This window comes from Chaetodon trifascialis, chromosome 20 (assembly GCF_039877785.1).
Source record: "Chaetodon trifascialis isolate fChaTrf1 chromosome 20, fChaTrf1.hap1, whole genome shotgun sequence".
Taxonomy (NCBI): Eukaryota; Metazoa; Chordata; class Actinopteri; order Chaetodontiformes; family Chaetodontidae; genus Chaetodon; species Chaetodon trifascialis.
The window spans coordinates 9054322-9082062 of NC_092075.1; the positions used below are offsets into that span (position 1 = coordinate 9054322).

The window sequence follows — 27741 nt, forward strand, 5'->3', positions numbered from 1 at the left end:
GCAAAGTTCTGAAACTCTGGCACTGTACTGACTCAGCATTGGTAGATTTACAACAATACATAGCCCTACTCTTAAGAGAGTTTAAGGACTTTAAGAGCAATCTTATCACTCTGACAGCATGAGGAAACAAAAGTAATACCACTTCAGTACCTTGAAGTTTTCCTTGAGTGCTTCCAGGAAGTAGTGACAGAGTTTGCTGGCCGTGCCGGTTCCAGCCTCTCCAGCTTTGGACGTGAAAAACTTCTCCAACCGCAGGTAGACGGGCAGCACCTGCTGTAAGGTTGGCCTCCTCTGGCTGCTCAGCTCTAGAGCTGCCAGGCGCAGAGGTGCCAGCAGACAAGCCAGCGTCCCGAGCAGGTGCTTGTTGAGGCCCTGGAGGAGTGGAGCTGTGGCCTTACTGCGCCCATAAGCCTCGCAAATCTGTTCAAAGTGAGCATGGACCTGCAGAAGAGCTTCAGCCATACGATCCCAGCAAGGGGGAGTGGGGCACTGCGCAGGGCTGCTCTGTGTACCTTCCTCGGTTGTGCTTGCAGAGGTGTTGCTGCACTGGTCATCACGAAGGACCAGCGTGGAGGAGGAGGCGATATCTCGGCAAGTTGAGAGAAGTTCGGCCAACTCATGAAGACCTCGAGCCTGGAGGCTGCGCTTCCCGAGAACAGCCTGGACGACTGCGCCAAGTGAACACCCCGCGCATCGCAAGCATATCCTTCCCCGGCCACCGCCGCCAAGTGGCGATCCTGCAAATCCCGCTGCCCAAACTCGGGGCTCCGAGACGTACACGGTGCGAATGTCTGACATCACAAACTCAGACAGCACATTCTGCACCCAGTGGTGAACCTGCTCAGGCCCTTCCCTCAGCTCGGCCTCCCTCACTCCGAGCACGTAGCGCCTCAGTCTCGAGCCCTCCACCTGGTAGGCTGTTAGAACATAGCAAGCATCTGGGCCTGCTGTCTGGGAGTGGCAGGTGACAGCGATGCCAAGTGAAGCATTGGAGCCTAGAGCGCACGTGACTTTGACTTTGACTTGGTTGTACATGCGGGGCAGCTGGCGCAGTGCCAAGGCACTCATGTTGCCAAAAGCATCACGGGTGGAGTAGGCACCATGACGAGCACCCGTATCCACGAGGGTCTGTGCCAACTTCAGGAAGTCCTTGCTGTTGAGCACATTCAGCATGCTCAGATCTGAACACATTACCCGTAAGAGGCGGTCAGCCACCTGCTGTCGCTCCTTCTCAGGTAGTCCGTTATTCTCTGCCAGCACAGACAGCAGATGGATGGATAAGAAGGCAGAGCAAAACATAAGGATAATTAGTGTTCATGTTTTTTTTAACATGACATATTGGCAGAAAGCACAGTGTGTCTTAGAAGGGGAAAAGAAACAGAATCGTAGAGAGTGGTACAGACGCTGCAATGTAATGGGAACAAAGCTGAACTGTTTTACAGACCAGTTTCACTTTGAACTTAGGGGAAATTTACAGGCTGTACTTGGAATCATTTGAATTTTATCCACTTGAGAAAAGGGCAACAGAAAACATGTCGGAAAATACAATAATTTCAAAGACGCAAGGGGTGTGCAAACCTTTTCATGGGCCCTTAAACACAGTAACTCTGAAAATGAAGTAGATGCAGTACTTACGGCTGAGAGTGTGGTTTCTCTGGGAGATATTTTGAGGCTGGATTTGTAGTTTAACTGAGGAATGGGCCTGGGCCTGAACCTGAGCCTGAGCCTGAGAACCTCTCCACAGCTGCTCTTGAGGACCGGAGGCTGAGGAGGTTTTGGGAGAATCCCCTTTGGTGTGGTTCTCGTTGTCCGCTGAGGGGATACGGAGACGGAACATCAGGCAGAGGCGAAAATATCACATGGCTTTAATAGAGAAAGTGTATGTTAAGTGATTGCAGTGGAAAAAAATGTAAAGAATAAAATCATGAGACAAAACAACTTTCAGCAAAAGAAAAGAAAAAAAATACATCACTTGGCCTCGCTGATTCTGTCATTAACAAAGCGCGCCCTCAAAACAAGCCGTGCAAGTTTACAAAAAGAGTTTCCTCAGACATAAGAGCAGCCACAAATCTCACAGGGCATGTGAGTAAATGAAGTCAGTCTGACAGCAAACGCCAAACAGCAGAAATCCATCACAAACTATCAACTAGCGTAAACACATTTTGTTTTCATAGGTGAAGCCTGGATAACGGTATTTTAAGACTGTCCAGATGATAACAGTTTAAATCTAACTGCATGCACGGACAGGCAACATGATTCATACATACAAGGGTAAACAAACTGCACTTGGGTCATTTATCAAGTAAAAATACCAAACATTAGGTGGCTACAATTTCTCAAATAAGGGTATTTTCTTGCTAGCCTTGTTTTCACAGCACTGTAGAATTCAGTACATTATTTTGACGTGACTTTGGAGCTGTGCTTGAGATTGGAACTGGTCTTTATGATGCACGAAAGCTGTCGCAACGAAACATAAAAACCCTAACCAGCAGTCTCAGAACCAGATCTGCAACAACCCTCATTACGACAATATATTGTTAATTCTTGTGTGCAAGAATTGAATGCCGACACCTCAAAGAACAATTGAGAAATTCCGCGTGATGATACAGACTTTCACATGCACTGCAGCCACTGAGGGTGCGTTCACATTCTGTGTTTGCCTCCCTGTTGAGCTTGACATGCATTCGTAGTCGTGGACTCACCAGCGTGGGACTGCATGTGCTCCAGCAGGTTGTTGTAGAACTGGAACTGGATGCCACAGGCACCACAAGTGTAGGGTTCTAAAAAATCACAAGGCCCAGAAGAGCGTTGACTCTTTGTCGGAGGAGAAAATGAATACACTGTGCATTTGTCCATCTCTATTATCCCTGATCTACACTGGATCAGTTGCTCTGACTTCCACCAATTTTGTTGCTGCACAAAGTGGCATTTATGAAAATTTGTCATGCAGTTTTTGTGACAAATAATTGCAGCATTGTTTAAAAGCTGTACGTTGGGGCGTCCTAGTGGCTTAGGGGGTTTAAGGCGCTGACCATGTAATCACAAAGTCCCTGGTTTGAATCTGACCAGAGGCCTTTGCTGCATGTCGTTCCACCTCTCTAACTCTCTCCTCATACTCTGTTTCTACTGTATCCGATGCAATTAAAATCAAAACATAAACTAATGTTTACGTCTTGAAACAACAGCATGTCAAAAATTTCTCACAGCTCTCCCACCAAGAGAAAACCTTTGCAACAGTATGAGTCAGTTTAGCTGTCAGTCATTACAAGACATGACGGTATCTGAACACAGTGTGGATGTACAATGAGACTAATGTTAACAATCCTGTTCAAACATTCCCTGGAGATAATGAAGCTAAATGCAGAAAATCTGTATAATCACAATGGATTATAGTGAGAACTATTTGCACCAAACAATGACAGATTAACAAAAAATCGAAGCAGACCAGAAAAACAGTGAAATGAGGAGAAGGCAGCATGCATACTTTCTGTTCTGAGCAGGAAGGTGGGGCTGGACTTACTCTGGGATGTAGAGAAGGAGGTGGCCACCAGAGGGCTCGGAGTTCCTGTGGACAAGAGGATAGGGAGGGAGTTAAAACTACAGACACACTGGGCCTTTCCCCGTCGCCGTTTTCCCTTGTTTATTCAGCCTGAGCCTTTAGTGTTCAATGTCATCTTAAAAAGGCAGCGATCCGAGCATTTAATGTATATTTTCAAGGTTTGGTGCCGAACGTTATGAGACGTCATGGAAATTTTGATCAGTGGCTGATGGAGACGTAAAGTGTATACAATCAATTTTAAATACTATTCATCACAGGCAAATATTGACTGATTTCAGGTCCAGGCAACTCCAACAAACACCTCGAACAAAACCACAAGCAGACTGACGTGAAGGTGTCAGATGGTTCAAACAACACAGGAAATCACCACACCATTTTAGAATGGTTCACAACCCTGATTCCAAAAGGTTGGGATGCTGTGTAAAATATAAATAAAATGTTGACGTGTGATTTCACCGAATAATGTCCACTGAGGAACATGCCGTCTTCACTTCCAGACTGCTTTTCCAGAGGAGTACAGAGGACTGATAGAGAGCTTCACCACATGGTGCGACAACCATCACCTGAAGCTCAATATCAGCAGAGCCAATGAGCTTGTGCTACTGCTTCAAATGTCATGTTGCTGCAAAAAGCAACAAATTCTAAAACATGGACGCTTCACACACATATCTTCACCCTGGCAGCACTGAAGATCAATACCAGAGGTTCTCAAATGAATTACTCAAAAGGTTCGAATTGGCAATAACAAACCAGTGTTTAATCAATTAATGACACATCTCTTGCAGCACAAAACCGAGGCAGACAAGGCTCAGACAGATACTGCACATATATTTATGACTCAGACATATTCTTAGAGCTACATTTACGCTAATTTCCTCTAATACACACTTTCCCAGCTGTAGAAATTGTGTACCAGAGAAGAGGAAACACATTCTGTATCTGCCACTTAGGAGTTAATAGCAAATTCTCTGGTGTAACTTCACTGTGTGAACTCGGGAGCAGCAACACGACGCTCTCGCCAGCGGTTACTGTCACTGTGACAACGATGTCAACCATAGGCAAATCAACCACATTAAAACCACATTCATCTGGGGACAGGACACACTGAACATCCAGCGTCACTGAATATTTATTGATAAAACGAAAATGGATTTCAAAGACAACGTTACACTTCACAATCTAGTAGCCTATGAATTTTGGAGTTATGGCCAAAAACGTGTTTCGTGTGGTCACAGTGACCTTTGACTTTGGCTACCAAAACCTAATCAGTTCATCCTCGAGTCCAAGTGAATGTTTGGGCCAAATTTGAAGAAATTCTCTCCAGGCGTTCCTGAGATGTCACGAATGGGATGGATGGACACAGATGGTGCCAGCGTGGTTTAAGTTTAAGAACATTTCTCAACTCACGATCTGGAAGGAATTTAAGGATTGCACCATCTAGAGACCATAATATAATCAATCAATAACATTCGTGTGTCAATCCATAATATCATCGATTTCCCTGGATTCACTCCACGGCCGTGACCCTCAATCCCTGAGGCAGCACCGCATTAAGAACCGAGGCATGGCTAACTCGCACATCTGTGAAGGCAACATTAATGCCCAAAGGTACGGGGATACAGGTTTTGGAGCAACATATGCTGCCATCCAGACGACATCTGAACCCTAAACCCATTCCTGGTTATCTCAGCAAGACGATGCCAAGCAGTCTACACGTGTGACAACAGCGTGGCTTCTTAGTTAAAGAGTTCACGTGTGAGCAACTTAAGTCGTTGGGGTGATGTAAAGGTGATGTCACACAGCGGTAAACACGCCCCTGTCCCAACTTTTAAAACCTTAAGAGTCTGAACGCTGAAAGCTTTCGCGTTGACGTTGGACAGCACTGCTCCCACTAAGAGGCTGATTAAGAATATGTGTTTCAGGGCTGTTAATTGCAAGTCTATTTTTGGGTCACTGCCATGACGTGGCGGCCGTTACCAGTACCAAAGGTGATCCGATGTGGCATTCAGCGAGGCCTCCATCTTCATGATCAGAGTATGGAGTAGAATAATAATAACAGAGCTCTTAGATTTGAGTTTTATATAGTAACAATTGATGCAAGGTAGGTCACACAAACCTCTTTACACCCCCCCATCTCAATTTTCAGCCCAGGCAACTGAAAATACTTTTCACCATTCGAGCAGAAATGATACATTTCCACACAAATACACACACATCCACATCAAATAAATGACTCAGCTCTCACCGCTTGAATTCTGCGAGCTGTTTGTGTCAACCAGACTAGACTGAATTGCACTTTCCAGTTTCCGCCTGTATGGACTGTCTGTAAGCAAAAACACAGGAGAAACAATGAGTGACATGCCCGTGATAAATAACGTGGATAATATTCTTAATTCTCCAGCTCTGAACCCGCACAGCAGCCGAGATGGAGCAAAGTCAATGACATGCAATTACTTCATCTTAATTTTAGTTTGCAGCATGCAAATCAATCGCGCTAACAGCCTTGACAAAAAGATCCAAATGTTCATATTACATTTAAATATGGGTTTAATTCCTCGTCTTCGTTCCATCTTTTTGACCCACTTCTAAGATGTGAGTGTGTGTGCCATGCTTTAAATAGTTCTTTATGGCAGAGCGCTTCTTAGCAGAAAGATGAGGGGGGGTCACGTACCACAAGATATGGTACCAGTTGGGAGGAAAATCAGGGATTTTTGACAGCTGGGCAAATGTTTTGGTGAAGCAGAGTAACATTATCTAACATTGACAATGGACTGTATGTAACACGCTAGAATAACAGTATAAAATACAAATCTTTGTATTGGATTTTTCTTATTTTCAAAGTAAGTAGTTTGTGAGTCTATGTGGGGGAAAAAAAGACAGACACCAGCTTCAGTGAGACCAAGGATTGGTAAGAAATTGCAGAATCTGCAAAGGTCTGAATTAAACGCAATGTTTTTAATCAGAACTTTAATATGTTTAGGTGCTGGAGGCAATTTAAAAAAAAAAAGATTCATAACAAGAAAAAAAGTACAACATATCATCGCTTAAATTGTGCAATTAACCATTCACTAAAGGTTAATAGTTTCCAGCAGGGTTGCCACAAATACAGTGGCAAGGTGACCCAGAACCTTACATTCAATCTCTTAGGGGTCTCTTACATCCTGTTTCCACTGGCTCAGTGTAACACACCGCACACACCGAGGCACGCGCTTATGAATTTCCACCACGCCCTCAGAGTGCGACTGTGATATTATCGTGACGGTCCCTGCCCTCTAACCCAGCCCTGCACATATCACAGTAAACCTACTGGCCACCATTTTTAAAAAGACATTATTTAACATTATAGTCAATAGCTGTTTGGTTTATGATGTTTGCTTCAATCTCTGCTCTGTTTTCACCTGCCTCGACCTTTTAACGCTATCACAGCTTGTCACGTTGATAGCCTCAGCCAAACACATTCAAGTTCTTCATCACCAGTGACAAACACAATGCATTTGATGTGTAAATATTATACTTAGCTAGGAGTACAGCGTAAAACAAAAGGTGCATGATGCTGAAGTTTGATGATTATATTTTAATTGGTATCATCCGGAAGCAAGAACAAATGTGTGTGTGTCGAGGTTTTGAGGTATGCAAACTCTGCTTAGTGTTAAAAAAATCAATCAACAAAACTACTGATAAAATGTAGGATAAAAAAAGTATGCTTACTTTTTATCTTACCAGGTTGGCTATGGCCAAATTTACTCATATCCATGCTGCCACATTCCTGTATCCGCGATGCCTTCAAATCAAAGGAGCCTACGTCGAGAGAGATTCTTAATTGAAGCTCAGTTTAAAAAGAAAATTCAAGATGTTGACACTTCCTCCATAATGGATGTTTATAAGAGGTTATATTTGTACAAGCAAACACAATGACTAAAAAAGGGACCATATATTCTATAAGCTGAAAGTGTTTAAACCCTACACATCGAGGCTTAAAGCAGGCAACAAATGGGCTCACCCATCGGTGTGTGAAGAGCAACATGCTCCTGGTAAGGGTTGAAATACTTGTACTGCTTCCCACAGAACTCGCAAACATAGCTCCCGGTTTCTGCAGACAAGAAAACACACAATCAAAACCTTTGTTTTCATCAAAAGCCAAGTCACTGGTAAAACCTGCATCATACCAATTAAGATCCAATTTGTTAGATTAGAGAGAAAAAAAGGGGACAATCGCTTTTTTAATCATCTTATTTCACTAGGGAGAAGCAGAAAACAAGAGGTCGTAACAGTGTGGAGAGGAGGAAGGAGATGGTGATTCTGATGTGATCGGATCTTTTCCCCCGACTACTGAAACTTTACGTTTAGCAAATGCCTCGTTATTAGAGAACTTAAAAACACGGGTGCTCTCCCTGTATAGGGCGTGGAGGATCACGCTATCACCCCGATCAGTAGGAGTCATTAGTGCAGTGACAAATGCAGGCTTCCCACCTGCGAACACTGCCCATTGTGTTTGAAGGGACACCCGCTGCCGTCGGTTGAACCCGCGGTCTCTGCGGAGGTGGGCGAGTGCTTTTTCCCCTGCGAAGGAGGACTTTTGGACTCATGTTCTGAAACCTTTCCAGTGTGGAGTTAGCTCATATGCTTAGTGTTACTTTTCTAGCATGGCTCATGACTTCAACTGTTACATACTGCGCCCAACGTGCTCAACTGGACACAGGTCGACTTAAAAATGTGCGGCATGTCACAAATGATCAAAAGGAATCGTGGATGCACCTAAAATCTAGATTTCTGATGTTCCCCTCTTAATAACATGAAACAGAAGAAGTCAAATGATTTTGAAACAATGGGTTACAGTGACAAATGATCCCAATTTAATCTATTTGTCCTGGAGGCTATAATTGGCTGCTTAAGCTACTGTAGGTACGGTACATCTGGTAATCTTGTGTGAAACTAACTGAAAAAAAGTGCATCAAACATCTTACTTGGTCCAATTTTCTGGTAGGGTTCAACCGGCTCCTCCTCTTTAAGGCCATCCACAGGTAACACTACCTGTTCATATGGATCTGAGAGGAAGAAATTGGAAATGACTGCACTGATATCGACTGTGCATTTCCTAAATTTCACCTTGCTAATATGTCAGATGCTATATTCTCAATACAGCTTGATTCCACCGAACACGGCTGCCTCGTGTTCGGCCTGTGACAGGGTTTTGTTCTGTCCCAAGCATGGCGCTCTACCCCACCTGGACCAACGTCGCTGAGTTTCTCAAAATTGCAGATTTTTGTGCTATTATAATGGGTAAGTAGGCTATGTGGATAATTTCCGTACGATCAGGAATGGGAGCGGGAGGATCAGGGCGTTTTGAAAACTGACAGGATGCTCTACGCTGTTTCTGAGTCCAGCTTCCTGTCCAGGGCGATCTGCTCCGTGCAGCTTGACACAGCTTCCGGCAAATTTAAACTGGCCATGAACAGAGCGGAGACAAGCTTCTGGGACACTTCTGCTTGAATCACAAGCACTGTTTTGAACAGCTGCCACGTCACAGCCGTGCCCAGTGGAAACAAAGCTGTTACTCCTCCTTTTAATGGCTTATTTAAACAGATTCAGAAAAAAACATGTCTCTGGAATCACCCGTTAACTTTGTGTATAGATCATATGAAAAATGATGCTAGCCACTGCTACTTGTACAGCACATTCATTTTAAGAAAGCAAGAAAAGAAAAGAAACTACAGTATCCAGGATTCTTTTCTAATCAGAGCAGAAAGTGGCAAAGCCATTCACTGCTTACTTAAATATATCCACCTTCTCACTTATGACTTATGGTGGAGTGATACTCTGGGATTTATTTACCTCCATTCAAGTGAAAACTAGCCTGTCTGAAACACAGTCTACCTGTAGCAGACTATCAAATGAGCAAAGGCCTGACTAATAATAGCATGTTTAGTCTTTTTCTTTTTAAGAAAAAAGGCTCCTCCTTTTCCTCATCTACTCCTCTTTACCTCTCGTTAGTTTTGTCGCTGCTGCAGGAAGCAGAGATTCTGCAGTGAGAGCACTGAGTGCAATGGGAGGTTCACTCATAAATGGCTCTCCGGTTCAAGTCTTGGGGGTTTCAAAGAAAAAAAGAAATTGTCATGCAAATTGTCCAAAAACTCCTGGTTACCATCAACCGCATGCAGGTCACGGTGCTCCTGGAAGCAGCTGTAGTATTTGTACTTCTTGCCACAGATGTCACAGGAGTAACGGAAGCTACCTGCAGATGAACAGATAGAGAGAGCGGAACAGTTTATGCACTGAACAAACGCAAGCACAGGACTTTTGTTTTTTCCTTTCTATTAACATTAAAGGCTTACGTCACAATTTTGATCACTTGTTTGAATCCATATTCCTGAGCATTTCTCCTTTGCCGAGATAATCCATCTACCTGACAGGTGTGGCCTATCAGATGCTGATTAAACAGCATGACTGTTGCACAGGTGTGCTTTGCGCTGCTCCCAGTAAAAGGCCACTCTAAAATTTACTGTTACTACTACGGGGGAAAAAAAGACGTGCATTTCACCATCAGTATCTGGGTGTGACCTCCATTTGCCTCATGCAGTGCAACAGATCTCCTTCACATGGAGTTGATCAGGTTATTGATCGTGGCCTGAGGAACGTCGGTCCACTCCTCTGTTCTGGTTGTGCAGAACACATCGATCCGGAGCATCCCGAGCACGATCACGCAAGAACTGGGACGTTTTCAGCTTCCAGGATTGTGAACATGAGGTGATGGCGGCGGCTGAATGGCACAACAACTGGCCTCAGGATCTCGCCATTTTATCTCTGTGCATTCAAACTGCCATCAATAAAATGCGCCGGCGTTCACTGCCTGTAGTTTACGCCAGCCCATAAGAGAACACTTCCCTAAAGCATTCAAAGGCGTGCCAACTCAAGTTGATAACACCAACCTGCAATCAGATCGGGACCCTGGTGAGGACGAGCATGCAGATGAGACAGTTTCTGAAGTCTGTGCAGGAATTCTTTGGTTGTGCAAACCGACTGTTCAATCAGCTGTCCGGGTGGCTGGCAGAGACAATCTTGCAGGTGAAAAAGCTGGATGTGGACATCCCAGGCTGGCCTGTGGCTGTGAGGCCGGTTGGATGTACTGCCAAATGCTCAGAAACATTACAGGCGGCTTGTGGCAGTGAAATTGCAGCAGTCTGTTTGTGTGATAAAACTGTACATTTCAGAGTGGCTTGTTATTGGGAGCAGCCCAAAGCACACCTGTTCAGTAATCATGCTGTTTAATCAGCATCTTGATAGGCCACACCTGCCAGGTGGATGGATTATCTTGGCAAAGGAGAAGTGCACGAACACAGATTCAAACTAATTTGTGAACATCACTTAAGTGAATTAAGCCTTCTGTGTGCATACAAGAAGTTTTACATGTTTGATTTATATTTTTGTTCAGTGTGTGGGACTGACACACAGGCAGTCAGGATATTACTGGCACTGACAACCAGTATTTTGGGAATGACTGGATACAAAACCAACTGGGTACATAATAAGCTAACGGTTACTAAATAACAACAAAGCCCTGCTTTGGTGCACAGTTTACAGTGCAACTTGTACCCCAAGGTGGCTCAAATCAAGTGTCTCATTGTGCCACAGAAAGAGGAGCAGCACTCTGTTTTAAGCCATACTGCATTACAAAAAATGAGACAAACAAATGAGATTAAAATACATCAGAAAAGAGTTGATTGCATTGAGGCAGTCACACAGGAGGAGGCGAAATCAGATTAGATAAACAAGACAAGTCGGCAGACCCCTGGGGAAACGTTGGAGAAAAGTTGATATGATTTGATTATTTCTCTAAGTAATACCTCCATATAAACAAGGCTAAAATAACATGCATGCAAAGCAAAGTCCAACGTGATTTAGTTTATTGCTGCATTTTACATTTGAATTAAATCAGTGTTTTTAAGTATAATATAGAGAATTAAGTAGGAAATTGTTTTTCATTCTACATTTACTTGTAGATTGTATTTGAACTGGAATACTGAATTGATAAGTTTGTTTTTTTGCATTGCTACTGCTTCTCTTCTAAGTTCATTAACTTTGGCATCCGCTTCTTTCCAAGTCTGCAGATAGATAACTAAGAGAGTGAAAGCACAAAGGGTGCAGATGACTTGTTCTGTTCCTGCTAATTGTGTTGCAATGGGAGGCTTTGTGCAGCCAGGTGGCTGCTGACAAGACTACCTGAAGTGCCTCTTGGCACACCGCAGTGAAACCCTGTCTGAAGGCAATCTGTTGCAAAAACAGCGTGGCACAGAGCAACTGTTAAAACAAAGTCAATTCTAAGCTGGTTTTGTCCAGCTGGTTCAGGTTTAGTCTTCTCTCCATCATAGCATGTCTGACTGGTGTTGCCCCTGCAGAGGGCCCCTCCCCTCTCACACCCATGTGACAAACGTTTTCTCATTTAGCAGCAGAGCGACAACTTCCACGTTTTCTCCAGTCTGTCGTGACTCGGTTCATTCAGTCAGCTGCATGAAAAGAATCTGCTCTGCGCTGATTTTATACATCTGAAGAAATGTTTTCAGGATCTCTGGAGCTGCTTTAAAAAGATAACGTTTGTCAAAATGTATTTCCAGTATTTTGGAAGCAGAGAAAATGGCCGCCCTACAAATGTGATGTATCATATTTGGGCAGAGAAACGCTGGCGTAGTTGATTTAAAACAACCAGTTTCTCTACTTCACAGCAAAATGGTCTATGAAATTTATGCTTAATTGGCAACAAGGATGTACACTTACATAAGCAATTATTAGGGTGCCTGACTGTAATTGCATTCTTAACACCTCAAGGCTCCAGTACCATACATATTCCATAATTTCTCAACCAATTAACATGATTAAAACTATTTTCCACAAATGTGTGGGTTCCTGGCATTTGTCAGTGTAATTAAAGCTCACGCAGCATAATTGCTCCAAGCATAGGTGAGGACACATTCGGAGTAAATCGATATGACAGTAACAACATAGATAACTGGTTACGGAGGCATGATCCTCGCAGGTCGTCTCTGTACTGTGCACTGGCTATAACACAGGCCCGCGCAAGCACTCCCAAAGAAAGCAAGGACAGTTTAAAGACAAACCCAATCTGCAATCAGACTATTACCCTTTATTTTCAAGTGGCTTTCAGAAAAAACACGAGCTAAAAGCAGAAGACTGGACAACCTTGAACGTCCTCTGATTTGGGTGTTTCAGTAATCATTCAGCCAATTGGAGGTTATATCCTGCCCACTGGTTTTGATGGATGATGGTGAAATATCTCAGGAAAAAAAAAGCCTGGGAAAATCCTGCCGTTATTCATTTTACTTGATAGGCACTAAAAGCTGAGACACAGTTCACATTCAAATGCCAAAGTACAGTTTGCATCTTAATTTTCAAGTTGAGGTTGCGCACTGTCTGCCAATTTAACGAAGCTGAAAATGCAAAATCCATTTTCTGTTTGAATTCACAATCCATGCGACAGGGTTTTATTTTGAAATACACTGATAATTACCAGTAAATGGAGTTTTCTTTTTCATTTTGACTGTGTGTGTCTAAAAAGCTTCATTACTACCTCTCACGCTGTGCCCTCGGGTATTTTTAGTCTTAGTCTAACTTTCAGTGTGATTCCAAAGAGATATTCTGAGATGCTTAAGAAATATAGAGCCAGGTTTCAAAGACTCCCTGGTATAATTGCACCGTGTGAATGGGACCACGCAGCGGGGTTACCGACGAAAGAGGCTCAAGCCAAAAAAAAAAAGAAAAAGAAAAAGAAAACAAAAATCATCCGGCAAAGAAGTTCAACATGGCTCAAACTTTCGCCTTCATCTGGCGAGGCGCTTCACTGGTCAATCAAATCGGTGAGAGCACACATTCCCTGTGTATCGCTTTGTGCTGAGAGCACCGTTTTTCTGCTGTTACCTGGCAATCAGCACAACAGATAAAAGATCATCTTTCTAGAGTTGCAAAATCCTGTCTCACAGCAGAAATATTATGAAACTCTGCAGTGTTTTAGGGTCTAGTGATTTAAATAGATCTATTAGTCAAACTAGACTTCCTAAACCGCATCTTATTGTCTCATCGGTACCTGAAGTAACACACACCCCCACCAACGCCTGCATTTTTTAAACACAGGGCTGTTTTTGGTCTCAGCGCCCACTTAGTCAGAACTGGAGAAAGTTTGTTCTAGCTGGGTTCCCAAAATACTCTCTTCAAGTCAAAGAACTCCTCCACAACGCTGCAGCCCGTGTTGTCTTTGGCTTCTCAAAGTTCTCCGATGCCCACACTCCTTCATAGAGATCACTTAGACAGCGCACTGACTGGGAAGTCCAGGCTTATTATCAGGTGGCCTGACTTAACTTCCCTTGGCCCGTTTCAAAGTGCAGGTTGTTTGCAATGATCCAGAGACAGTTGCTACTGTAAACAGTCATGGAGACAAAGCGTGGTGTTCAGTGGGCTCAATCTTTAGAATAAAGCCATATCTTCACTTTGCAACCTGCTCTTTTGATCACTGACACATGGAAACAATGTTATTCTTCCTAAGGCAATCACTCCATTTATATATGTATATCAAATTAACTGTTACTAGAACAGGTTATAATTGGCCTCAGTTTGCTTTCTCTTTACTTGCTGCCACTTTCTTTTGGGGCCACTTGGGCTGCTCGTAGAAGCAAGTTATATTTAATACACACTTACAAATTGGCATGCCAGTCATTATCAAGTATAAAGTCTAAATACGCGGCATCGACCAAAGATGCTTTACAGGATGCTCCATCCTCTTAAGAATTTAATCTTTTTTTTTTTTTTTTTTTTTTTAGCCTCTCTGGCCTACTTATTAACACTGTCGCAGACCTTTTGGTAACAGTGTTTGTATTCCTCATACAGCTACAAAAAAATGACTGTTGTTCTGTCTGCAGATGATTGCTCTTTCTTTTCTCCCTGCCATGTTGATAGTGCTGCCTTTAAGCGACGTGCACATTCATGTAATGACTGCTGAGAGTGTGTGTAGGAAGCTTTATAAATAACTCAAGTACTACACTGAAGTAGGATATATTTTTAGTACTAATCAAACTTTCTCCGTGATTCCTGGGAGTGTTTTTAAGATGCCTCATAAATGCAGGCCCTGGCAACTGATGTACAGAGCAATTAAAAGAGAAACATCCTCATAAATGCATACTTTTAGGAGCAGTTACAGCCTTACCTCAGTTAAATTAGAGGAACTGGTGTTGCAAGACAATGAGGTTCCAGTATGTGACTTATTTGGCTGTAAATTGGTTCCAGTGAGATCACAGAGTTAAACTTTATCTAAGCTAATTGCATTAGCAAAACACCGTTGTGATAGTCAGAACATTCTGTCCACATATGACAGCACTGTGCCAGAACTGCTGAGTTCGATCTGGACTGTCAAGTACTTAATATTAGGCTGTCAGCAATGGGAAGGCAGAGACAGAGACTGGTCACACAGAGGCAACAGTATCTTCAGTGAAGTTGTGGTGGATTGTTTTTAGTCAGCTTTATGAAGATCTGAAAAGATATGTCGTAAAAACAACATAATGTCTGTTAAATGAGCTAACTATGAAATACACAGCTTGTGCCAGCAGGCTAATAAACTCGAGTGCGTTCGCTGGATGATTGTGCAAAAGCGTACTCACTGTTTTGTGTCGGGGGTAGACCGTCTCCAACCATGCTCTCTGATTCTAGAGGGGAAAAATAATATAAAATCAGCCTTAGAGAAATCTGCGAGTGTCGACGTGTGCCCGCATCTGCTCGCGACGCACATTAAAACAATTCAGAGGCCAAAAAATCTAATGGATTAAACGGACATGCGTGAGTCATGGAGAGGAAGTGAATCATTTCAAGGACCATACAGTCAAGAAAGGCAGAAGACAGCGAGCAGCGTCTTACCTCTGTGTGCCCTCACATGAGTCTGAAAGCAGTTATAATACTTGTACTTCTTCCCACACACCCCACAAACATAGGAACCTGCATGAGAGTTCAAACCAGTGTTAGAAAAACAAAGTGATTACATTGCATTAAATGTTTTCTGCATCTTAAACTTCTGAGATCTGTTCTCAGCTTTTAGTGTCTAAAAGGGGAGAATTACTACACATGTGATTCATTCATTCAAACATCATGAACGTCAGGAGCCAGGCCTCCATGCTGCAGTGTGCGAGCTGTCAAAAATGCTAAATTGTGCCCCGTTAAAATTGCAAAACCTTGTCGTGAATGTTCTCAGGTACAACTTGATAATCCTACTGTGATCAAATATTTGTTGATTGGACATACAGAGCTAAAGCCAAGCCGGTCAAGGCTATATTGTTTGTTTTTAAACTGTTTTGGAGGGGTGGTTCAAGGCTGCCAATGATGCACTGCATCGAGAGGTCTTTCCAATGTTTTGTCCTGCTCATTTATATAAATGAGGGCACACTAAACATTAAAAACATTACAATCTTCATGAAAATGGGATTATTTCAGGGCACTGCATTTGTTTTCATGAGGTGCACTGTACCTAGTAAACTGGCAAATTAATGCACATACATTTAAGTGTTCGTGCGAACGATTTACCCAAATTACAATATTTTCTCATTTATCCCTGATGGCACGCTCTCTAGCCATGCAGATAGTCGTGGTTTTATTCACCCAGGTTTGATATATCTGACTTCAAGATTTCCGCTGTTGCCCAAATACTAAATCCTGCATAAAATGGAAGTAAATGGAATTTCAACTGTGCTCACAGGATTGGAAAATGACATTTAAAAAATTCAACAACAACAAGACGCTTCTCATAGGGGCCATTTCTTCTGTAAAAAGTAGTTCCACTAAATGCTGCTTACAGCGAGGTCTGTGGATTATCCACAGTAACCAGGACATTGTTCTGAAAAGATTTTTTTTTTAAATGCTGAAGCACGGTCAGGGTCAACAGACACCAGACATGATCTGCATGCATGTACATATGGACATGTATATTCACACACCTATGCATGAATCTGTGCTCTTCGTTGGGGGAGGAGTACCAAGGGCAAACATACCCTCGGACTGAGCTCTACGGGATCCACCTCCACTCGCCCCTCCATCATTTCCCCCAATGACAACACAGATCTCTGCAGGGTTGGCATCACCCACTTTCCCGTTACTCGTCTCTGAGGTCCCAGGCTCCTTCTTTATTGTCACAGGTGGGGGGCTAGTGCTCTTGGATTTGGGGACTGAGGTTGGTGAGGGCCCATCTGTGGCTGCACTCCCACCGTCCGCCTGCTCCTTCCCAGGTTTGGGTGCCTCTTGTGCACTCATGACTCCACCTCCTCTGAGCCTGTGCTTCTGTACCAGGGGAATAAACAACAGAGAGACAGACAAGGATTTTACTTTACTGTCCTGTATTAACATACAGTCTTGATTCAGACATGACTTCTTGCTCAACATGTAGCATCATCTTTGATTTATACCTATGAGCAAGCCTGCATCTGACCACTACTGAAAGTCTAGTGAAATCCAACCCTGATAACCACCCCTCCTTTTGTAAATACATAAGATATGCATAAGATCCACGGGCAGTAAAACATCTGTGACAGTGTAAACACAAGACAGAAAGAATAACAGACAAAATTTTCTTGTTAGCCATGAAGAACAAAGAGGCGTATCTGTTCATGAGTGACCTTTGATGGCATAAATTCCACAGCTTTGTGACACCCAAATGCTCTAATTTCAGAAATATCCAAATTACACAACTTGCCACTTCAGCACAGGGCTATAAAAGGCCTTGTCAAGAGAATGTGCTCAAAATGCAACCAAGCAAAACAGAGTTATGCCAGGATGACTGATATTATGGAAAGAGGGAAAATTGGCCTTCTAATAATAGCTCACCAATACAGCAACAACAAGCCTTTTCATAGCCCAAATACACCTTTCTTTGGATCTGACACACGACCGAGAAGCCTCAGCAAACAGGCCTGTGAACTGGATAATGTTGTGACAAAACATTGAAGGTTTTCAGTTCAAATTGCTCATCTTCATCTTAAGATAAAAAGTTCTGAAGGTTGTTTCCAAATACCTTCTGCAACCTTTACAAGGAACAAGCTCCAACATGGGTTTTCAGATTTTAAGTACAACTGTAAATGATGTGCGGCTTAAAAATGCACAGCACACTTCATGAGATTTCTTAAATCTTATAATGAACAAATTGTTGGAAAGAGGGTGTTACAGGAAAGGTCAAGGGTGAACAGGATTAATCCTCTGGCCCAAAATATCTTTTTGATTTTTCCATTTCCGTTTCATTAAACCAGCTTTCCTTTTCAGTTTTCGATTGCCACTTTCAATGCCAAGTATTTCTTAAGCGTTTGTTTTTTGTGTATCTCCCACATTAAGGCATTTCAGTGTCTGGTTTCAGTGGCATAAGGTGTACAGCAACTGTGTACACCTGAGTAATTTTATCCACACTGTCCATGGACTGCAAGTGTGAGCAGCACAAGCTGTGTTTTATGTTCACAGGTCATCAGTAGGACCTTGTTGTGCATTTTAATACCTCTGAATAAAATAAATAAGGTTGTTGAAAAGAGAAACAGAAATGAACCAGACAGCTGCTCAGTGATACCAACTGACTCATAAGCCGGGTTTAACCAGAGGCTCAAAACTACAAGTCTTACAGATCTTTCCAAACTTTCATGTGTGCTACGCGTGTGCCTGCATGTGAAGCTTTTGTGAAGGCTTTGTTCAGTGTAGTCTTTGAGAAGCACTGTTGTTAGCAGATTACATTCGCACAATGGAAGTGGTTTAGGTGAAAAAGCTGTTTTAGTTCTCTGTACCAGATCAGTGTGGGCAATATCTAAAGCTAGAAATCAGAAAAACATCTTGATACTGTGAAACTTTGAGCCAACCCTCTCCAGAAAAATGACCATATACGGTCGATTTTGCAAGTAGGTTATTACGAACCATATTTACGTTTGTGGTTTGACAGCGACCTCCAGCACTTTATAACGATTATGAGGGGAGTGAAGGAGGAACTCAGGTGAAGTAGTATAAAGAGCAAAAGTAGTGCCTTGGTAGTTTTGGTCTCTAAACCTAACCAAACATTTTTGGTGCCTAAACTTCAGCAAAAGGCAACCGTTTCACAGCATTAACAGCGTGACAATGAAGCTCCGGTACAACAAAGGTCCGCCTGTGACGAAGGACCACCTTCGTTGCACTGGATTGGTGCTGGTGCTCTCCAATGACGATATATGTCGTTTTCGGAGCCACTGGCAATCGACCTATTCAGTAGTTTGGTTATGAGGATGTGGTGGACACTTGGATGCAGCTGTCATATTAAAATGAAGAGTCCACTTTAGGATCGCTACAGTCAGAGAATTATGAACCACATTTCAAACCTCATCTGAATGCAGGAACTCGCACAGAAATGTTTTGGGTCACCAGAGTCCGTGGCCCACTTTCTGTCTACGCTGCAGTGCCAAATTTTACATCCCAGTGACATCACAAACTAAATGGTCAGCTCTCCGTTTTCTAGCTCCAGGACTGAACTGTCTTGGGTCCAGCTGAATTCTCGTAATGGTTGGCATTCTCCTTTCAGTGCCTTGCTTGAGGACAACTCAAATGTTGCTGCTAAGGAAACAAACATTTTCACATTCTTTGTCAGTTCTGGAGTTCAAGCAAGAAAAATGCTTTGTTTCTAGTGCACTGACGTCCAAGCTGAACCTCTGTTACTAATAATATTTGTGGAAGCACTATAATATAGACCATGCCTATGCCATGATGTCCACAAAAATACAAAGCACCTGGGAGTGAAAGGGATATGATTTTAACATGTTCTGACTCATGGAGAAAGAAATGATGTAACGGGAGAGAAATTTCGGGAATTCATCTTTTGGCCAAAATAAACTGCTCCAGTATGGCAGTAGTTTAGGTTCAGCCTTGAGTCAGCTTCTCTCTGCAGGCAAGTTTATCCATGTTATATGGAAATTTAGATTTTTTTTTAGGCCTGTTTTCCATTTTTACTAGACCTACAGAATCTGGACTGGACTGAGGAGCCTAACTACAGTATCTGGATTGTACTGTTTTAAAGCAAATTAAAAAGAACTGGCAATGTTTTTATAATCTCCCTCTTGCTGTGAAAAATGTGTTTCTGTGCAAATTTAACAGTGTGTCATGAAAACTACAGTAAAGCCAGGCGTCTCCGTCTCAGCCTTTTTTTAAACCGTAGCCTAAGGGAAGCAATTTCAAAGTCGACAACACCAGTATTCGGTGGTGTTCTGGCAGAACTTCCACTGGTATGAAAATTTTCTACCGTGACAAGTCTAATCCCCCACGCATACAAAAAGCCATGTGTCATCATTGTTCTTTTATGAATGATCGAGTAAAGGCCATCTGTCAGCTTAAATTCCAGCCCAAACAAATGCAGACAGCACAAATATAAGTGACTCTTATCTTTGATGCCTTTACCATTTCTTCATGAATTATTAACACTTAAGTGGATGCAATGATCGTGTCACATGCTGTGGGATTGAAAACGTTTGAGTTCTTCAAAGAGGCTGAGCAAATGTCATGATGGAGGCTTTTTTAGGGCCTAATCACCAATTGAACATCATCAAGATCAGCTGATCCGGTACCAATCAGCACCACTACAACCACTACTCAAACACACTAATATATTTCTCTATAATACTATTCATCTTTAAAAATGATTGGTCATATTACCAGTGGTGGAAAGTAACTAAGTAGGTTTATTCAAGACCTGAATATAATACAAAATTTTGTACTTGTACTTTAGTTGAGATATGTATTTTGTTACTTTTTACTTGCACTATACCTCAAATACTGTACATCTCACTCCACTACACTTATTTGACCAAAACAGTTAGTATCTGCTTTATATGAAGGGTATTTTTGGTCGTAATTAAAAGTCCAAATAGATAAAATTCTTAAGAATATTTTAAGATGCTGCTACGGATAATTAGGCCATAATTCAACTTAAAGAGGAAAAGCCAATAAAATGTGAGATGATTATCTAAAAATGTAAAGTGACAAAAGTTACATTTAAAATGCAAAAGCTTAAATAGAAATGCTCAAACTGAAAACTTAAGTTGCAAAGATGAAGCTGAACATACAGAAACATCAAATATGAAACTCAAAATGGGAAATGGAGGAGCTTAAATAGAAAAAAAGTTTTTACTTGCCATTTGGCATTTGACATTTAAATTGTATCTTTTCCATTTTCCATTTGGCATTTTCAATTTTATCTTTTTCCTTGTCCATTAGGCATTTGCCATTTCATATTGACATTTGGCTTCTCCAGCTGTCAATAAATGGGGAGGTGTGACCTAAAGGCTGGAGGGAGGGTGTGAAACAGCAGCAGATTCTGTGTAGCAGAAATTTGGTTTTCCTTCTTTCCTCTCTTATTAATCATCTAACAATTTATCTTCTGACTAGGGATGTTAATGGTTAAGCGTTAATGGGTTAAAAACCAAGAACATCTTCGACCAGTTATGCGTGTCAGTCTATAGCTTAATTTGCATAAACAGCGTAATGCAAGCCGATCTGAGGCCATCACCCAGTTGGTGTGCCACATGCTGCCAATCAGTGAGGTAGAGGGATTCAAAGAGCTCATTCAGTACCTCGAGCCAGAGTGCTTTATACCATCGAAAGCTACAATAACTAAATGCACTGAAAAACACTTTGAGGAGAAGGATGAGCTAAAGGTCAAGCTAGCCAGACTGCTGGACAGCTCTCACAAACGAAAGCTAAATCAAAACTTCTTTTCACTTCATCAATGCTGACTGGAAACAAGGTTTACATTGTCTGGTACTTTGGTTGAAGTCCGACATATTTAAATCTCTCGTTCAGTGAAAGTAATTCCTGAGTTAGATGTGAAATATTCAGCCCTACATGTCGTTTCCTCACTAGTTCTCTGATGTCCGTCCTCCCTCAGTCCTCTCCCTATTTGGTGAATTAAGGGTTTATATCAACCAAACCTGACTTGGTGGTGATTGTTCAAACAGTGTAAACTTAAGACAATCAAGTTTGAATGAAGCATGATTCACAATGATAAAATCACAGTTTCTGTAAATGGAGTCTGGTAGCTTGGGTGAGAGCGATATAACAGCTGTTTCTGGATAAACAAAAAGGTCAATCTGTCAGGAATCTTTCCACAATGTGGTCAGACACTTACACAATAACGATCTGAGCCTGTCAGTAGCAAAACCAAACTCTTGTAGTGGACATACATGGACAGCCTGCAAACACATGGAGGGATTACATTGCAGCCTGTTGTGCGACTGCTTGTTGCAGTGGTTTTGCTCAGTACTGGACCAAGTTCATGGGTCCATCATCCATTAATATCTTCTAGGACATGACTCACTGGGAAATGCAGCGTGTTCCTCAGCGCAACATTAACTGGTTAGTTACTGGTTAATGGCTGTCGAGCCATCAAAAGCAGAATTAACCAAAGCAAACATCACTACTTCTGACCCTCAGGAGAGGCCTTACTCCTCAGCTGGAAACCACTGAATAAAACCACCTGACTGTCTAAAGTAGATAAACTAGCTTCCACCTCAACCAGCTGCAACAGTAAAATGCTGCTTACATGTTGTTGCATCAGTATTAAAAATCTAATAGTGTCACAGAAAATAATTTATCAGTCATTTGGGACATTTTACTGCAGAATGAGGGCTTTCACTTTCAGTGCTTCTATCTTGCAGGTAATATTGTGCTGCTAAAAATTTGTACTTCTACTTTAGCAAAAGATTAGAGTACTTCTTCCACCACTGTTCAATGCATTCAACAACAGTCTCTTCCTAATACTCGAAATGTCTGCTTTTGTTTAGTGAAAGAATAGGAAACTCTGTAAGCAGCGTTTACTCATAGCATGCTAACAAAAGTCCCCAGTGCTCACTGAGCACTAATAGCCTATTGTGTGTCTGACTGGAGAGAGTTGTTGGACTGGAGTCCCACATGGACTCGCTCCTGCAGTGGACATCAAGGCCACCTCAAGTCTGTGGGTGGTTCGAGAAGACCACAAGCTGCCTCCGTGAGGAGGTCGAGCGGCCATGATGGATCAAGCAGTGAAATCAATGCTGGAGTAACAATTCTATGCTTCACCTAATTTATGGCTGTTTTTTTTGTCAGGTTTTTGGATCAGCGACTTTTAAGACCGGCAGTTGAGTAATTGTAATTTGCAATGGATATCGGCTGATATTGATCCTGATTGATCGCAGTACCTCGACTGTGGGGGAATGCATCTCATTGCCTTCTTTCTTTCCTCTGTAATCGTGGTCATCCATGTTATATTTCCCTGTGCAACATTTTGAATGCATTCCCTGAATATATGAAATGCCTGTTGTGGTCTGTTTTCTTCTAATTAAAGTCAAAATGCAAAAATTAGCCATCTGGCCTTCTGTTCTTTCATAGTCTGAGCCTTTTGATATACTGTAACCTACAGCGCCATGCAGAAGGAAAATCCAAACCAGATGTTCATTTGCTTGATGTTCCTTAGAAATAACGGATAACCTTCAACCAACTATAACAAAAGGCCTATAGAGATCAACAGTACCACAAGACCAGGAAATATAGTTAGATTAAATCATCAAATGCTATTTGCATATTAAGGATCTATAGATAGTACAATAGATAGTCACAGGAGTTAAAGTAAGAAGTGGGAGGAGGTATTGTGATTTATGATTTAGCTTTTGTGATTTAGCCTTGCTGTGCTTTAAAATGTCAATGAATGCGTATTAACAACAATAGATCATATCGCTGTACTAAAGGTATCTTGGGTTTCAGAATAAGGAGGTTAAGCATACAGGAAAAACATCTCTAGGACATACCTCTGTGCAGAATTCAGAGCTTAGTCGAGGTACTTAAAATAATTGGCCTATATTTGGGCAGTACTGTATCTGCCTCTGCACAATAATGAAGTAAATCAATCACTGCTTGGTTAAAGAAAAAATAATAATCTCATGCTTCAAACTTAGAGATTTTCTTACTTTGAACTGTGCCTTGCATTGCCAAAAAAATCACTGTGCTCTGCATGTTAAGCAGAGCAGAGTGGAGATTCCAAATATAAAATACAAATTTGTTTAAGGCTCATGAAAATGTTTCCACTCTGGAGGGATTAAAAATAGGAATCAGCTAAAATGGGGGAGGGGGAGGGGGTCACTTCAATCACTGCTTTCACTGCATGTTTGTATTATCCGGAGCAGAGTCAGGAACTAGGAGCAAAGGCTGACCAAAACCTGTTTCACACTAAATGCTTTGCTTTCCCTGTTTCTTTAATCAAATGCATTTTCCTGTCCTCTGTAATAAATGTCTTCCAAGATGCTGTATGACCAATGATTTCAAAAAGCAATAATGCAGAGAAATGGATAAACCCCCCCCCCCCCCCCCCTCCCCCTCCTTCTCACACACGCACACACACACGGGATGCTCTGGAAAAAGAAACTGTGTCGTCTAGTAAAATTCCATCAGCATACACTCAAAACCCCCATAAAAACCTTTTCAATCTATATGTTAATGCCACGAATTAAAATTTAATAACAAGAGATATTGAAAAGCAGACTTGAATTATACAAAAATAAATCCTGAAAGATCAGGCCCCTAAAATTAGAAATTCAGTGCGGCATCCGGTCTGCTGCTAAACCCTTGTAGGCTGGCAGATTAAATTTTTGATGAAAATCAAAATTGCACTGCACACTGACGCAGGCGCAGCAAACCTGGCACTATTGTGATTTATGGATTCATTAAACCCGCGGGAGTTTCACCCCTCCCCTTTTCACTCAAAGAAATGAGATTTGCTTTGCTGAAAATTTGTATTTTCAGAAAAGCTACTCAGGCTCTGCTCTACCTTCAGAAAATGGTCAAGGAAAAAAAAAGAGCTTCTGTGTACATAACCACCGCACGTAAACAGGCCTAATTTTCATTGCTGCAGCAATTGAAGGTCCTCATGCATTATTCATGAAACCAATAAGGTTCATTTTTAAAAAGGAAGAGGCAGGAAAAATATGTGCAGAATGCACAGAATTTTTTAATGCAGCAGGCCCAACCCCTGAAAAGCTTTTCCCCAGAGACTAATTTAAGTGAAGCCATTTTCAGACATTTTCAACATGCTATGTGGAAAACAGAGGACATTAGATGCTCCCTGTGTTCGTATGTTTGCTCAGACACGTCTGAGCACAAATCATGAATCTGCACTGAACAGAAAAAGAGCTGGCATGACATCAAAGCCAGAAACTGTTGGTGCAAGATCACTTACCCTTTAAATAGAAAACCAAACCTCCGTACTAACTGGGGCTGAACAATTAATGGAAATATTATCAAGATCTCAACATGGCCAAGTGCAACATCCAAATGGCAGGAGCTGCAGTCTTTTTTTGATGAAGGCACAATGTGTCACAACATAACATCAGAAATGAAGCATTGTGCTGCTACAGAGATGCTCTGGCCTATAAATAATAATCTCCAGATGTAAAGGAACATGCATGCTTGGTACAAAAATCATATCAGCGTCATTTTTAATACGTCTTCCAGTGATAGTTAAATGCAAAATTAACAATTCCCAGTAAAATCTGTCAAATCAGCCCTGCACATAAGTTAACGACAACAAGCGCTGCATCTGTGGTTCTAACTGTAAGCCACAGGCTGTGATATGATCTCTCACCATCTTGTGCTTATCGGTGTCTGAGGGGGACAAGTTTCACCTCTCCGTCCAAACTATTCGCTCCAAATATCCTCGGTGAAACAAAGCTTTTGTTCTTTAAAGCGCACACAGAGCAGCATTCCTCCAACCTTACTTAAAATTAGAGCGCTCCCATTAACCACATCAGGGTTTAAGGTGTTTTTCATTTCAACACTGCAGCATGACTCCTGAGAGCTTTATAACTTATTACTTGGTCCTTCAGGTATTCTGCACATAAACATTCCCATCACTCACCGACTGATCCAACCCTATTAAACTCATGACACCGGTTGCCTCTGCTCACTTCTGCACTTTAAGTGAAACTCCTGCATTTTGATTAGATTTTCCCAAGCAAAGGTCAGAATTTACACCCAGATTTTTGCATACAAACCACACAATTTCCACCAGCTCTTTGAATTTGCACAGATTTGAAGGTCAGCATTAAAATTACCCACAGCAAAATGGCCTCCGCAGTTTCCCTTACATTAAAATAAAAGCAAGCCACGCAAGATGGGAAAGTGTTTGGCGTCTGCAGGATTAATATAAACAGTACAGGCACTGGTTGTGATTGTTTTTCCTGCCCTCAGATTATGCTGACACCGTCTTTCTTCTTCCAGTGCTGTTCGGCTCACTTCGGATAGTTATTTTCTGCTCACACATTTCCAATCTCTAGAAATAAAAAGTTCAAATTGTTCCATGTTTATCAAGTAGGAAATTATATCTGCGTGCAGCCTGCAAAAAAAGACAAATACACACTCCTGCATAAACAAGCAAGGAGAGGCAGGGAAATTACAGTTCCTGTGTATGTTAGGATGGAAATATTCAGGGTGGATTTGGCAGATTTGGGGGTTTTTCTGTCTTTATCTCCCAGGCACATTAAAAGAATCTCAAATGACAAACTGGCTTTAATAAATCAAGTCCAGAACATCCACCATGAATAAAACCAAAGCAGGAGCAGAGCTGTTTAATTAACTTGCACGGGGCTTTGAATGTCGTTTTTAAAAGGTCATTTTGCTTTAATTAGCATGAAAAGCACAGGATACTTTTCATGTTCATGTGTGGCCATTGCTTCCAGGTGATCCTCCTGTTCATTTCACAGGGATGGGAAACATCTGCCTCCATTCGCACCGACTGACATTCATCCTTTTAAGAACACAAGTCTCCAAAACTAGTCTCATTATAATTTTTTTAATTTCTCAAAATGACCGCCTACAGGTGGCGCCAATGACACCCAGATTTTAAAATCCTCTATCTTACTAAAAATAAAATTCCTAATGTCTTTTGATATGTCGACACTTTGCTGGCTCTTCCCGGCCGCCTCCCACGAGCACCGAGCCGTCAAATGCGACCCAAAGTCGCGTTCATGTTGGGGGGAGTTTCAGAGGAAGGCAACTCCGGAGCTCTGCACAAATTTGCTGGAAAATTCACAAAACATGGCTGCAGGAGGTTTTTGTGTTTCAGATTGTTCCTCCCCTCGTCGTCCTTCATGTTGCCACTATCGCCCGGTCCCCTCGCTCTATCGGCGCACACAGTGTTTTCGCATAGGTGGTGTATACGTGAACTATGTGCACAGACGACTAGTCAGCACTAACAGTTACATGGAAACTTCATTACGAAAAATTCAGCCAAAAAAAAAAAAAAAAACATCAACAGATTAGGTCTATATCGGGTGGCTTCAAAGCCTGCACCTGGTTTAGAGGCAGGCAGGAGTGCAAAAACCCACTGCCAGGTCTCGTCTATTAAGTAGAGAGGACAGAAACTTAACATCCGCTGGGGAAATTTTGAAAATTTAGGATTTCTAAATGAGAAAAAAGCAAACAGAGCGGTGTGACATACCTCCCAAAACGATGCAGCTCATGCGAAACAGGCTCGCGCTCCAGAAATCTTCCCTCCCCGACCAGAGGCGACTGCACAACTGCTTCCTCAAAAATTGTGAATTAGTTATGAGAAATTCCAAATGTTAGAAATTTTCGCCACAGCCTTTCTTCCCACCGCGACGCGCTACGTTACATTTTAGAAAGAGTAATGGCGTAATGAGTCGTGAATTTGCCGAGGTTTACTCAGTCCGTGCAAGCTCTCCGTTTGCTGCCTTGCACGGGGGATTTGTGTTGCGGTTCCTCATGGAAATTTCGTCCGCCATATACAAGGGCAGATTCCGAAATTGCAGCGCCGGCCTGTATATTAGCCTACATGAAAAAAAGGAAAGAAAAAGGAAAAAAGTCTGGGAAGAAGACAGGGAAAAAGGTTGGCCGACTATAAAGTTGCGCAGGGAAAAAAGAGAATGGAAATTACGCAGAGGAAAAAATTCTCATGTGAAGTGGGAAGAAAATCACAGCCTGTAACTGCACCTCTCATCTGTTCAGACATGGAGTTATTTTATTCAGATTATAGCTGATTTGGTTCGTGTTTAAGCTGATTTTGACTGATGGACATTTTCTGTGTAAAACTATTGCAGACTCTTGGTCAGATAAGGAGCTTGTGTTTCACAGTTGCTTAACAGATGTTTTCATCATTATTCATTTTA

At 42.1% G+C, this 27741-nt stretch overlaps 1 protein-coding gene across 3 annotated transcripts in view; it reads right to left on the reverse strand.

Moving 5' to 3' along the window:
• znf618 (zinc finger protein 618) overlaps positions 1–27465 on the reverse strand; it is a 32200-nt gene extending 4735 nt beyond the window's left edge. Inside the window, exons 1-13 of one of the 3 annotated variants that reach the window (XM_070988772.1) lie at positions 27054–27465; positions 16594–16879; positions 15470–15547; positions 15217–15261; positions 9702–9791; positions 8524–8604; positions 7560–7649; positions 7268–7357; positions 5805–5882; positions 3521–3565; positions 2703–2780; positions 1636–1812; positions 151–1250 (exon numbers count right to left, since the gene is read on the reverse strand). In XM_070988772.1, coding sequence (XP_070844873.1) covers positions 151–1250; positions 1636–1812; positions 2703–2780; positions 3521–3565; positions 5805–5882; positions 7268–7357; positions 7560–7649; positions 8524–8604; positions 9702–9791; positions 15217–15261; positions 15470–15547; positions 16594–16852 — 2211 coding nt within the window. In that variant the 5' untranslated portion in view covers positions 16853–16879; positions 27054–27465. Of the gene's footprint in view, positions 1–150; positions 1251–1635; positions 1813–2702; positions 2781–3520; positions 3566–5804; positions 5883–7267; positions 7358–7559; positions 7650–8523; positions 8605–9701; positions 9792–15216; positions 15262–15469; positions 15548–16539; positions 16880–27053 lie in introns of all 3 variants that reach the window. The other 2 variants (XM_070988771.1, XM_070988773.1) reach the window with 2 other exon arrangements.
• Between the last annotated feature and the right edge of the window lie 276 nt (positions 27466–27741).